The 15209-nt window shown below is 33.7% G+C and overlaps 1 protein-coding gene across 11 annotated transcripts in view; it reads right to left on the bottom strand.

Annotated features, from left to right (window-relative positions):
• Positions 1-11770: 11770 nt before the first annotated feature.
• Samuel (SAM-motif ubiquitously expressed punctatedly localized protein) overlaps positions 11771-15209 on the bottom strand; it is a 151218-nt gene continuing 147779 nt past the window's right edge. For all 11 annotated transcript variants that reach the window (XM_067769063.1, XM_067769057.1, XM_067769060.1 and 8 more), the window contains one exon: positions 11771-13281. In XM_067769063.1, coding sequence (XP_067625164.1) covers positions 12604-13281 — 678 coding nt within the window. In that variant the 3' untranslated portion in view covers positions 11771-12603. The remainder of the gene's footprint in view (positions 13282-15209) is intronic.

Here is a 15209-nt window from a genome sequence, read left to right as displayed (position 1 = left end):
GACTAGTAATAAATAGCTTAAAAGTTAAAATATATTTATCATATGAATAATGTGACTGCTGTATTATTTATTTTAATAAAGCCGGAGTCATTGGTGCCGTATGTCGTATCGCTATATCCGTATCTCTAACGTAATCAGCTATTTATCGTTACGACGGTAAACCAAAACCCAATTGGTTGGCTACGATACGGTTACGACCTTAGCGGCACCAATAATCGATTGCATTGATTCTCATAAGGTTGGTCGAATCAGCTGTTAAAAGGTTACCGATACGGTTACCGATAAAGCACCAATGTCTCCAGCTTAAATCAGAACTTATATTTGTATTAAACAAGTAATATTACTAAAATTAAGTACACTTTCTTATTAAGGCTGGTAAATAGCATAATTTATGTTATTCTTTATTTTTATAAATATTATAAATACTATAAAACTTACTTACTATAAAACTATTGACTAATTAATAATCTATACATACTAAAGCTCTCCATACATCTCTTAGCGAACGTGAGTATGAGTATTTTCTTTTGTATAATATCTTTGCCATTACTTCGCTTTTCGCAACCATGCTACTTTGTTCAATAGCATACAATTTTACTGCTCATCTCAGCTTAAGCGCCAGAAGTGGCAGGGCTAAACTTAAGTCAACTTCGCCTTGAGTTTAAATTCACACTGAAAAACTAGGCACAAATGATATACAATTAAAACATCCCATCCTATTGTCAGTGTCAATTTCTGTAGATAGTCAACGGCTGAGCGATAATCGATAAAAGCTATGTTATACATTTCGAAAAGTAAAAAGATTTACAAAGGCTGTTTTGTATAACTATTTGTTTGTATTTGGCCATTAACTTGTCGACTAATACGGTCTTATTCCAAACGTTACCGGTAAATTTGTTGTCGGAATACTATTATATAACCGAAAAACGTTATTATTATTATTTATTTATTATTACGGCGTTTTAAGCCTAAAACTTAGATTATTACAAATTTTTAAATACATTTTAATAATAATAGGGCGTGTCTTGGAGTCATATCATTGGGAGATTGGAAGGACGTGTTCTCAATCCTGCCCTACTCCAAGAAAAACGTTAGCAGTTCATGTAACCGCGATTCTGGCCTACATGGTTATACTGTCAAAAATCCAAAAATGCACAATTGAGAATAAAAAGAAAATGTGAACTAAATTTTGTGTTAAAAAGTATTAATATTGTAGCGAATTTTGGAAAATTCCTGATTATTTTGCAGCTTCTGTTAACGTTCGAATCTATGAACTGTTGAATAAATAACTGAAATATTCAGTACAGTAAAACGTTTTTTAATTTAGACTACGTTTGGGGTAGTACTTCACAATTACAATTATCGCGTACTTCACTAATAGTTTGTTTAAATCAAACTGATTGATAATTTCTCAGATTGCGCTGCTTTTACATTCTCTGTTGCTTCGTTCGCATATTTCTCCAACGGTCTAGACTTTTCACGAACAACCTTCTCGAACAGCTGCTTACTTATTTCTCATTTATGTATCTGGTTTTTACTTTTGTCTTCTAATTATATCCTGCGTGTAAGTGCGAGTAATAACTTCTGCTCTTGACTGATGACTACACGTGTGTATGTCAAATAATCTCTCCGCTCTTAGCTTCCCATGTATGTATGGCTGCTTGCTTTGAGGTTTACATGCACATATGTGTGGTTGATTTGCTGTTGTTGTGCATTTATTTACTAGCAGCATAGTGATGTATCGAAATGCTAATATTCGCCAAAAATAATTTATTATCTGTGGCATGCAACGTTTTGTAGTAAGCACAGTGTATGCAAAAAGTAAGGAGCGGGTGCACGTCTATAAATCGGCTAACGGGGTGGAGTTCTTGCTCCTACCTTTCGCTGTCAGCTCACACTATTTATTTAACGTGCCAAGAACAAAGAGATACCTAAAGGATACCTACATTGGCTTACATGACTTGATGTCGCATTGGTTTCAGTATGAGATGTGTTGCCAGGTGTTGTTGCAACATTCGCCCTCCCAATCATGATTTCCATATGATAACAAAAAAAAAAAAAAAAAAATATGGAAATCCCTAAAACTTACCACACTCAACTACTATCAGGCTTCTTCTGCTCTTGACTGATGACTACACGTGTGTATGTGAAATAATCTCTTCGCTCTTAGCTTCCCATGTATGTGTGGCTGCTTTCTTTAAGGTTTACATGCACATATGTGTGGTTGCTTGATTTGCTGTTGTTGTGCATTTATTTACTAGCAGCATAGTGATGTATCGAACTACTAATATTCGCCACACTGCCCTCCACCGTAGTCTGATCGACCTGATCAGACAAATCTCTTGATCCAACCGCTGCTAGCCTCTCCAAATGAACCACCCTTCTATTTCGTGGTTTCCCAATTGTTTGTATGTGGTAGATGACATCACTGATCCGCTTAGCAACATTGTACGGGACTTCCCAACTACACTAAAATTTCGATGGAGCACCTTCCCGCCGGTGAGGGTTGTATAACAGTACCAAATCTCCCCCCAGGAAACCTTCCGAATTGTTGTTCTTGTCGTACCTGTCTTTCATCTTACTAATCTTTATCCTGGTTCGTTGCCTCACACTCTGTTGTTTGGTCAATGGTCTACTTGACGGACTGGGTTTGCATAATCAGTATCTTTTTGACGTTTCACAACAGTAGTGAGCCCTGGCTTAAAAGCACCCTTCCACTCTTTATACGAAATTTCAGTTCCCTTAGTTTTTGTGCGTACATTTGGGTTTGTCAATGCCAGTTTTCTTCTCGCAGGTACATTCCGTTTTGATTTGTGTGTTCCATTCATTCCACCAATCTTTGCCTGGTCTCCTGCATTTAACTTTTGTGGTTTTTGTCGAATCTCCTACACCAGCACTCGTTTACTGCTGAACTCATTGTCAAAATTGAACCTAAGTAGCTCATCCTTGTTCTTATACAATCCTTCTTTGCATGTCAATATTGATGCCATGGTCAACTAAGAATTCCAGTACCAATATGACTTCATCAACAATCACTGCCACAACGAATTTGAGTAGAACCGAGACCTTTCGAGCATAGAAATCTTGAAAGTACTTTTTTAGAACGTGTTTTTCAAAAAAAGCTCGTCTGGCCACCCTAGACTCAATTGACAGAAATCCGTTAACATGCAAAGGAAATCAGAGGGAATAATTTGCATTAGCAAAAGTTTCAAAACTCTACCCAGCTAAATGCCTACGTTCAAAAAGAAATGTATGTAGTACCTAAGAGTGCTTAAAACTCGTCTCAAATCTAGAAAAAAATAAATGCAATTAAGTGTGCATTTGCAGACAAACAAATACCGTCGATGTTGCTGCTTAATATAACATTTCCATATTTTATAAGAGATTTATAAACCTAGTTTTGTTATTTATTAAGAAACAAATTAGCTTTAGTAAACAAGGAAAAAAGGAGGACTGAAACTCACCTTAAACATTTGAGTAGCTTATCTTAGATTTCATGCAAAGGCATCGACGAAATTTACATAATTTTCTTTTAGTTACCTACTATTTCATTGGAAGACTGTGACTTTTTGTCGTTTGGGCTCTAATATTACACTATAATCATATGTAATATATGCATATTTTTACATACATACATACAAATGTAAAAAAAGTTGTAAAAACGGGAGTTTGCTTAGACTGCAATTACTTGATAATATAACTTACGAACTACATAACAGAGACGTAAAGCTATGTTCTCTCGTACATAACAGCAAATGCTGATTTATTGAGCTCTTTTGTTTCATGCATATGTACTACATATGTAATTGCTTCCTAAACAGCAAAGTAAACGTAATGTAAGTTTATAAAAAGTTTTCTCAAACAAACACTAAGCAAATTGATCGGAGTCGACATAAAACATGTGGGTCCTGTTCAATAAATTAGTAAGAAAAACTGAAAAGGAGTACGACGCAAACTGGAGGAGAAGCGCCTTGTATTATTTTTTATGACTATACGTCAAAGTCTTTTCTTCATATAGTTACGTTTTCAACCCTAAATTTTGAAACTTGAGTTGGAATTATCCATGCCTTTATCCATGTGTCGCTTCAGTTATCAGAAAATTTTCCATTAAGTAAACGTGGACTTGAAATACGAAAAAATTGCGGATGTTAAATAGCTACGTGCCTCTTAAAAAAATAAAATAAGTTTGCCTTCAATTTTATTATTTTTTACAATAATCCATTATGAAAGAGGTAACAAATAAAATTAGCAAAATGTTATAAAGGTATGTAATTATATTTACTCTTTACTTTCACAATTAATCCAATAACTTAGAACTTTAAAAATGGTGTAAGAAAACGACATAACTAACAAGAGTGCCAAAAATTAGCAAAGTTGGCCGACGGCGTCACGAAGGGAATTTTAACTGCTATAACTTCGAAAAAATTCAAATTTCGAATAATTATCAAAATACTTTATTTTTTATTTTTTTTTATGTCAACGAAAAAAAGGATAAAGCAAAACAAGTAAAGGTGTCTAAGTTCGGGTGTAACCGAACATTATATACTCAGCGTGAGCTTCAATTGCACATTTCATTTCAGATAAATTACTTTTCTACATAACACGTGGCACCGTCCATTAACAAAAAAAAAAAAAAATGTCTCTCCATTTCCTCTTACAATAAAACTTGATAAGTGAAATATCATTGATTCAAAACTATTTTTTGCTAAGTTATAGCTTATTATTCTAATCTATGACCCTTTTAAACTTGTTTTATATCTAAGTTGCCGTGGTCTTTAACCGATCCCGTCCATTTTTACTAGACATTTTTTCTACTATAGGAAACAGTTGTGTACCTAATTTTATTACGATCCGTTAATTTTTCTTCGAGTTATGGCTCCCAAAACATAGAAAATTGCTTAGTCATAAAAGGGGCAGTGCCACACCCATTTTCAAAAATTTTAGTGATTTCCAATTTAATGTTATAATTCAATTTAAAAAGTAAAAATCTATTGATATAAAGCTCTTTTTCGCTAAGATACAGCTTATTATTTTCGTCTACGACCCTTTTAAAAATCTATTTTATAAAAGTGGGCATCGTCTTTAACCGATCTCGCCAATTTTTTCTAGAAATATTTTCTGCTATAGGGAAAATCTGTGTACCCAATTGTATTACGATCCGATAATATTTCTTCGAGTTATGGCTCCCGAAACATAGAAAATTGCTTAGACATAAAAGGGGCGGTGCCACGCCCATTTCTTTTAATTTTAAGTTTTTCCTATTTATTGTTATAAATTCACTTGGAAAATGAAATACCATTGATATAAAGCTCTTTTTTGCAAAGATATAGCTTATATTATTCGTCCACGACCCTTTTAAAAATCTTTTATATAAAAGTAGGCGTGATCCTTAACCGATTGCGTTAATTTTTCTTCAAAGCATTCCTTATAGTAAAGGAAACTTCTCTGCCAAATTTTATTACGATAGGTTTAACGATTTTTGATTTATGATTAATAATATTTGTAAAATTAATTTTATCACAAGTGGGCGGTGCCACGGCCATTTTAAAAAAGTTTTTCAAATTTTTATCAAGAGTCTCAATATCAGTCCACACGTCAAATTCCAACATTCTAGGTGTATTATATAGTAAATAATTAGGTTTTTTGTGTTTTCCAAAATGTTATATAAAGTGGGCGTGGTTATCACCCGATTTCGCTCATTTTCAATACCAATCTATTCTGGGTCCAGATAAGCTCGTGTACCAAATTTGGTGAAGATATCTCAATATTTACTGAAGTTATCGTGTTAACGGATAGACGGACGGACGGATATGGCTCAATCAAATTTTTTTTTGATACTGATGATTTTGATATATGGAAGTCTATATCTATCTCGATTCCTTTATACCTGTACAACCAACCGTTATCCAACCAAAGTTAATATACTCTGTGTGCAAAGCGCGCTGAGTATAAAAAAGTCCACCACCCAAGGCGAATCGAATTTGTTGAATTCGTTTTGCCACCACCTGGTATGGATTCGCCTTGTCACCACCGAACATTTTTTGATATACTCAAGGCGAATTCAGTACTAGGTGTTGTTATCCCAACAGCTGATAGCTTCTTCTTGATTATTTTGCATACAACGCCTTGTACTACAACATGCCAGTTAATTTTTGTATTTGTCAATCAATCAATGCAAATTTTCTTTTGACTTGACATTCTTCTGCACGGCGAACTGGTTGAATTCGCTTTGCCACCACCTAGTATGCATTCGCCTTGGATATACTTGAGAAAATTTAACCCTGCTTTTAGCTTAAGCTGAGATGAGCAGCGAAATTTTATGTTATCGAACAAAGTTGCAGGGTTAAGCTCTAGTCAACTTTAACTGTAGTTTAAACTCGTACTGAAAAACCGGGCGTAAGTCGATTTTATTCAAATTTGCAGGATAGCTTCACAGCAACCGGGAGAGTATAATATTTTTCAGCTCTAGTAATACAAGAAACTATAATTATTTACTGCTAAATCACTGAGTGGATCATCTTATATTTGAGAGAAGAGTTACCCGGAAGTTGTCTGGTTCAACTCGTGATGTCTACTGTATGCATCGAAGGAAATTTAATGATGAGCTGTACGAGCTTTACGCAAATATGGCGCACCTAATAAAAAACGAAAGGCTTCGCGGCTTAAACAAAAAAGTAGTCAAATTGCTAACCATATTTTGTATAACGTGTGATTCCCACATAGTTCAATATTCTCCTACAATTAGTGCTGTACCCCTTTAAATGTTTTCTAAAACTTAGCAGGACCTGTAAAGTTGTATGGCAAATTTGCTTCAAAAAACCTAAATGTATTTCAGAAGAAAAACAGGTATTTGACAAAAAGCCAGATGCATTTGGGAGAGCTGTTGAAAAAATGGACTACTTTTGATAACAATTTGACAAACAAGTCTGACAACCGTCTTTCATCACAAAACTTCCAAAAACAAAAACCTTTCGTAAAACTATTATCTATTCTGGTCATGAAAGACGACTGCTATTCGGCAAACCCGTTATTGGTGCTTGTTATGAAAGTTTGTAGAATATGCTACTGAGGTGTTCTGTGTGGCAATAGTAGGTATGTATATAGATAAACAGTATTTAATTTAATTCAATAAAAAAGCAAACAACTACACGAGGAGTTCCAAACCAAAACGCATTTTTTTGAGATATTGATGGGATTTAACTTCACTTTCTACAACCTATGAAATAATCCTTAAGATAAGTAAGAACCAAAAAGTTTAGCCATTCTGGAACATTCCAAAAAATGCATTTCACAGCAAAACGCAATAATTTCACATATTTTTACATTTTTTGAGCTGAAATGTTGTTGTGTTTATAGGCATGAGGATACGTTGTGCAGTACTGGTAAATTCCTTAAGAACGATTTGAGGATTTCTTTAGGAGTGTTTAAACAGTATACAAATTTACCACAATTGATCCGCGTACGCATAAAAAATGTGGAACAATTTGCATTGCGATATCATGTTATCCCACCTGTAGTCTCAATACTGACCAATGGTGCAACCTTTACTCACGTTGCCAGGCATGTGACCATATTGATGTACTTATGGTTCATATTGATCTACTGGCGCGACACACGCGCAACCAACGATCGGGTCAGGTATCGAAATGACTGAAATCATGGTAATTGCAATATAAGCAATTCCTGTCTGCACACGCGAGTCTTCGACTTGTGAAATTGTGGGAACTGCAACCTTAGCATAATTAGTTAGCATTAAGAGGTTAGCTAGTAAATTAATTTAGATGTTTAAGCATGGGCAATGCGAGAAGCTATAAAAATCGTGCATCTGTAGTTATAGCTGAAAAATTTATAACCGGTGAACAAATAGCAAATTCTAGAAATAGAAACGCCTAGAAATATGTCAACGAGGAAACCAAACAGTATAAAAGCAGCAGCTGAGGCACGACGAATCAGTTTGATTTTCTGCTATCTGTTGAGCAGTAGAAGTGTTTTTGTGAAGTACTTTAATAAAGGCCATTTTGCATTATTGAATAGTGGAGTAATTTATTCAACAGTTTAGTGATTCGAACGGTAGTAGAAGGTTGGAAATAAGCGGAATTGCACTAAATTCGTTACAATATCAATGATAATAGAATAATTTACTATTGATCGATTTAGGGATAGGCCTTCGGATGTATGAAACATACGTATGGATACATACGTGTTTTCTTAATGCTCTCATATGCATTGGCCATTAATCCAACGGGCGAAATAGAGAATGCATGTTCTCTGAGAAACTAAACGTGTTAAAGAGAAATATACGCATTTACACCAGCATGAATGCATAGCTCCAATGCATGCCACATAGATACATATATCGATGTTTCATGCATACATTTACAACTGGGCGTTTTCTTTACTATTTTGATAGTCACTATGTATAGAAGAGTATTAACTAACAGGCCATAATTAATTTTGCGTTCAAAAACTCAGGAATATAATAAATCCATTGAAATTTGGCTAGGATATTCCTATTTGGCCATTTCTAGTCCACAAATATAGGTATTTATTTTTTTTAAAGCAGATAAGATTTAAATTTTGCCCCCCCTGGTGTAAGTGTGTAAACTAAATCTCAAAAAACTAACGAAATACAAGAAAATACAATCTAGTTCATTAAAAACAAGCGAGCCAGTTTGTTTTTTCTTTATTTTTTCTGACAAATGAAAATTTTCTTTTTAGTTTGAAAATGTGTGCATTAAAACACATCTAAAATTAACTTTCTTGTGAAAAAGGTGAATCATCAGAGACCAAAATAATTTTCTCGTGTTATTAGCATTGTTTTTATTGATAAAAATACTAATGAAAACATAAAATTTAAAACGTAACAAAAAAATGTCAAACTCGATAATTTTAATAGTGGTCTCGCTTTCTCATGTTACACATTTTTTTTATTTTTTTTTTGAAGTTCCGATAAAGTTTCGTCAGTTTTTCTAGCTTGGAATCCAAGTCAAAATAAAGTAGTGTCATATAGTTATAACATCTCCAAAGATCTTATAACAGTTTATACATTGAAAGAGCAAAAAGACCCTTTATAACAACATATAAGTTTTGTTCGTTGATAAACAGAAATAAAGTTATAGGCCGATGTATGGACCAACCAATTAAATAAAATAATTTAAAACAAGTAAGGAAGGCTAAGTTCGGGTGTAACCGAACATTACATACTCAGCTGAGAGCTTTGGAGACAAAATAAGGGAAAATTACCATTTAGCAAAATGAACCTAGGGTAACCCTGGAATGTGTCTGTATGACATGTGTATCAAATGAAAGGTGTTAATGATTATTTAAAACGTAGTGGGCCTTAGTTCTATAGGTGGACGCATTTTCGAGATATCGCAATAAGGGTGGACCAGGGGTGAATCTAGAATATGTTTGTACGATATGGGTATCGAATTAAAAGTATTAAAGAGGGTTTTAAAAGGGAGTAGCCCTTAGTTTTATATGTGAAGGCGTTTTCGAGATATCGACCAAAATGTGGACCAGGGTGACCCAGAACATCTTCTGTCGGGTACCGCTAATTTATTTATATATGTCATACCGCGAACAGTATTCCTGCCAAGATTCCAAGGGCTTTTGATTTCGCCCTGCAAAACTTTTTCATTTTCTTCTACTTAATATGGTAGGTGTCACACCCATTTTACAAAGTTTTTCTAAAGTTATATTTTGCGTCAATAAACCAATCCAATTACCATGTTTCATCTCTTTTTTCATATTTGGTACAGAATTATGGCATTTTTTTAATTTTTCGTAATTTTCGATATCGGAAAAGTGGGCGTGGTCATAGTCGGATTTCGGACATATTTTATACCAAGATAAAGTGACTTCAGATAAGTACGTGAACTAAATTTAGTTAAGATATATCGTTTTTTGCGCAAGTTATCGTGTTAACGGCCGAGCGGAAGGAGGGACGGTCGACTGTGTATAAAAACTGGGCGTGGCTTAAACCGATTTCGCCCATTTTCACAGAAAACTTTTATCGTCATAGAATCTATATCCCTACCAAATTTCACATGGACTGGATTCGACTTATGGCATTAAAAGTATTCTAGACGAATTAAATGAAAAAGGGCGGAGTTACGCCCATTTTGAAATTTTCTTTTATCTTTGTATTTTGTTGCACCATATCATTACTGGAGTCGAATGTTGACATAATTTACTTTTATACTGTAAAGATATTAAATTTTTTGTTAAAATTTGACTTAAAAATTTTTTTTTTTCAAAAGTGGGCGTGTTCGTCATCCGATTTGGCTAATTTTTATTTAGCACACATATAGTAATAGGAGTAACGTGCCTACCAAATTTCATCATGATATCTTCAACGACTGCCAAATTACAGCTTGCAAAACTTTTAAATTACCTTCTTTTAAAAGTGGGCGGTGCCACTACTAATTTTCTATTTTGCGTCATAAGGTCAACGCATCTACCAAGTTTCATCGCTTTATCCGTCTTTTATCGAAATTTTCGATATCGAAAAAGTGGGCGTGGTTGTAGTCCTATTTCGTTCGTTTTAAATATCGATCTGAGATGAGCGCCCAGGAACCTATATGCCAAATTTCATCAAGATACCTCAAAACTTACTCAAGTTATCGTGTTTACAGGTGGACGGACGGACGGACGGACATGGCTAAATGAATTTTTTTTTTCACCCAGATCATTTTGATATATAGAAGTCTATATCTATCTCGATTAGTTTATGCCGTTACGGATTACCGTTATGCGAACAAAGTTAATATACTCTGTGAGCTCTGCTCAGCTGAGCATAAAAATGGTTAAGTTAAACGGTTTTATTGAAAATAATACTTACATTAGTAATAATAATACTAAAAGCTAGAAAATAATTAGGTAGGTCCTAGGTGTGTGATGACTAGGCATTACTCATCAATCTAAGGCGTTGATCAGACAATTAAATAAAAGCGTTCGGCGCGTGAAATATTTTAAAATGTGAGGCGTAGCACAACCTGATTAAGGTTCAGTTGATCTTACTTATGACTATCAATAGAAATTCGCCGCGTCCAAGGCTTTTATTTAATTTTCTGATCAACGCACTAGATTGATGAGGAGTGTGATGACTAGTACCTAGGATCTACCTAATTATTTTCTAGCTTTTACTATTATTAATACTTATTGTAAGTATTGTTTTCAATAAAACCGTTTAACTTAAACATTTTTTTTTATTATTTTATTTTCAAGTTTTTAGTCTTTATTTAATTGCCTACTATTTCCCATTCTACTTAGTTCATTTAGTGACTTATTATTGCAAGGACAATTTGTTACAATCGAATCCTCAAAACATAATCCTTCCAAAGACTTTACTCGACTCAGCGCCACCTATGCTTGTCCATACAACTGCAAATTATTTTCATGTCACTTCTACCGTACTGTATGTAATTTTGTTCCAAATATGAGCCAAATCGGACCACAAATACGATTTTTTTATTATCTCGATCTTTGCGCCAGGTGCGATTTTTTCATATGTCGCTTTCTATTCAGGTATGTATTAAAGTGCGTGCACACTAAGCGACGCGACACGTAGCGACAAAATATTCTTTGCATGTATTGTTATGGAACCATGCACACTTAGCGACATTCGGACGACACGAAACGACCAAGTTGACCAATTCCAATTAGGCAAAAATTCCGCGAATATTTTGTGGAACGTGTCGCTACGTGTCGCGTCGCTTAGCGTGCACGCACTTTTATGTGTTCCAAATATGAGCCAAATCGGACAACAAATACGATTTTTTGAAATATTTCGATCTATGCGCCACCTTAGTTTTTATTATTGCATTGTCAGTTCAGAACCCGGTGAACTATATTCCAAGATTCAAGCTTGTAGCTTATCGAAAAGTTACTTAAATTTCAATTACAAAATTCTGTTCGCTTACTACACAGAGTCAAGCTATGTAAATAAAACCGTTTAAAAAGGGGTAGCGGACGTGAAAAATTGTTGACAAAATAAAATATATTTCCCGAACTTTCCGGAAAAATTTATTTTATTTTTGTCAAGAAGTAACCATTTAACATTTGAAAGATTTTTTTAATTTCAAGTCCACCTTTACTTATTAGATCAATTTTTGTTGTTTTGTGGTAACGGACGCGATTAATGGATAGGGGTAGGATCAATTTATAAAAACTGCGTTTTCCAAAGTTTTTTATATATTTTTTTAATGCTAAACAAAAGTTAATTAAATCAAATATATAAATCTGGATAAAACAGCGCAACTATATAAAGAAAGGACGTTATAGTTCGTTAGTAAAACAGCCAAATTCGCAAAACCGATGAAGCCTTTCTTTGAAATCATGCTCCTCTGTCCAGGATGAGGGCGAACAACAAGCTACTTTATTTTCACACATATATTTGACCAAGTGATAGAAAAAAGTCTGACCACTTTTGATTTTCGGCTCGTGAGGACTTATTTGGAATTCGCCCATATGTACATATGTTCCTTGTTACCTACTACATGCATCGCAGGAAAATGTCCCTAAAATTAAACAATTCTTAAATATTTAACTCGGTTTGAGTTCTATTAATAAGAAGATGTTGATAACGTTTGTAACCAAAAACTAACTGCCAACATCAGCAATATCTCCACTTCTTGTCCGCTGAAAATTCACATTTTTTGCGCTATTACTGTCGCCAGCACTATTATTATTTTTGCAGTCTTCACTTTTTAAAGAGTTATTAGTGGGATTTATTACACAGTCGATACTACTGTTACATGATTTGTTTGAGAGCTTAGCAAGGCCCCTCTTGTTATCCTTATTTGGTTTTTCATTAATGTGATTGTTATTGTTTGCCTCGTTATTAAAAATATTGGCGCATATCTGCAGAGTGAGAGCAGCGCAGTTATTGCCATTTTCAGTATTGCTGGACTGTTGCGTTTCTATAACTTTTTGTTCAAATTCTCGTCTTTCGTCATGCGCTTTCATTGCTTTGTTACATATGTTAGTTATGGTTATGGTATCGGAATTATCCTCGTCTGTACTTCCTGGTGCTGTTGGGCGTTCTGTTGATGTAGTTGCAACTGGAATTACTGTTCCACCCTTAGCTGCAGCCTGAAAAGATAACATTTGTCGTGTTTGCGATATACAGGCTACACATGGACAAGGACCACCTAGTTTCTTCGCCAGCAGAGAACGTAACTTTAACGCAGGACCCAGCTTCATTCCCAATGAGTTAAGCAGATGATCTTCAGTGAGTAGAGGTAAGCCGCTGCCGTCAATGCACTGATCGCGGAAATGCTAGAAAAAGTTTTAATACTATCGTTATATATTTCTTTATAAAAGAAAAATCAAGAAATGGTTCGGGACTTGATTAAAGTTTAAAAATTCGTACTTGGGTAAGGCCGTGTTAAACTAAGAAATGGTTCGGGACTTGATTAAAGTTTAAAAATTCGTACTTGGGTAAGGCCGTGTTAAACTATGCTCTTAGGCTCGTAAGAATGCTGGGTACTTTTTTGAATGTAAAAAAAGGAAAGTGGTAAGTTTTTTCAGGCAATCAGAATGAAAGAATAAAATATGTTTATTTGCAAGAGTTTCAGGGCACACAATACTTGCGAATAAAGAAAATAACTGATGATAATATACATATCGCTCATTTACTTCAATAGTGTCATAATTCAAAAAACACAATTTTCCAGGAGGGCCATTCAAAGATTTCAACTGCCATATGTTGCGCATATAAAGGCACATTTTAATTTTTATAGCACGTGGTAAATTTTTAACTGACCACAAAGCTTTTTTTATACAACATAGATCATGATACTGGGTACGTTTATATGTTATTAACTCAAAAGTCATGTTTTTTGAGTTATGACACTATTGAAGTAAATGAGCGATATGTAAAAAAAAATTAAATGAACAATCGCTATGAGAAAAATATGTACAGTTCACCATAAATGCCAGATTATAGTCAAAGGGCAATAAACATAGTCCTCATTTAGAACCGACTTTAGTACGAGTAATGCAAAAAAGTTAGAGTATACTGTTCTTATGTATATCATTGTCAATTTAATACCACGCTTTTTAACATGGATCTTTATGACAATATTCTTTTACCATTGGTACTTTAATACGATTTTTCGGAACTAGTTTGCCCAATTCTAGCTTGAGAATTGGTCTTGTAATGGAAAAGCCGGCTTTAATTCCCTAGTAATAAAGAATGTGGATATCTACATTTTTTCTTAAGTAACTTCACTACTTGGGCGGCTTTTTCGCATATAAGGACTCAAGATATGAATTCTTTTTTGCACAAATAGAAAGATCACATGCAAATTAGATTTAAACATTTATTTGTAAATAAAAAACAGCATAAATATTTTGGAATATACAAATACATTATATTCAATAGCTCAGTTTCGGTGAGAATGCAGATACCCACATTCTTTATTAGGACGGCAGAATTGCAATGTTATATACTTAAATATGTTGAATTTCCATTAACTTTAACAATCATTAATTTTTTTTGCCTTTTTTAATCTTAGTGATTAATAATTTTTTGCAATTTTTGATAATTTGTGCAATTATTTATTAAAAAATAATCAAAAATAATTAGGTCAGAAACAATTATTTAATTAAAAATAATTAAATAATATTAATCAAACAACTCAAAGTACTCCAATAATTAATAAAAATTAAACAATTACATAATTAATAATTAGCGCTACACGTCATCCTTAAAATAATTCTATTCAAAAAAAAAAAATGATTTAAATGTGTTAATTATATAATAAAAATATTGAAAATTAGTTGCTACTAATCAAATTATTATAACAAATATGTAATTGATAATAATTAAATTAATCAAGTAATTATAATAATCATGCCATTAAAATAAATAATCAAATAACTTTTGAATGAAATCAACTAATTATCAATCATTAAAAAGTCAAAGACTGGCAATCAATCAATGTAGTTAATAAGCATTAAAAATTGTAATCATTATTTAACAAGCCAGCTTAATAAACGGATTATTTTATAGTCTTGTCCTAACTCGGTTAGACCATCCTATTGTTTGACTTTTAATATGTGCCAAAATAATATGAGTTTTGTCTTTTTTCGATACAAGCAAGTAGTATTTTGAGCACGGCGATGCCTCTGAAATGGAAGTTGATGTCCTAGGAGAATCCCCGGGCTACCGTTTCACCTCAAACGGGAGGAGAGTTCACTTT

This window comes from Eurosta solidaginis, chromosome 2 (assembly GCF_040869045.1).
Source record: "Eurosta solidaginis isolate ZX-2024a chromosome 2, ASM4086904v1, whole genome shotgun sequence".
NCBI lineage: Eukaryota > Metazoa > Arthropoda > Insecta > Diptera > Tephritidae > Eurosta > Eurosta solidaginis.
Note: the sequence above shows the minus strand (reverse complement) of the source record. Positions and strands in the feature narration are given on the sequence as shown.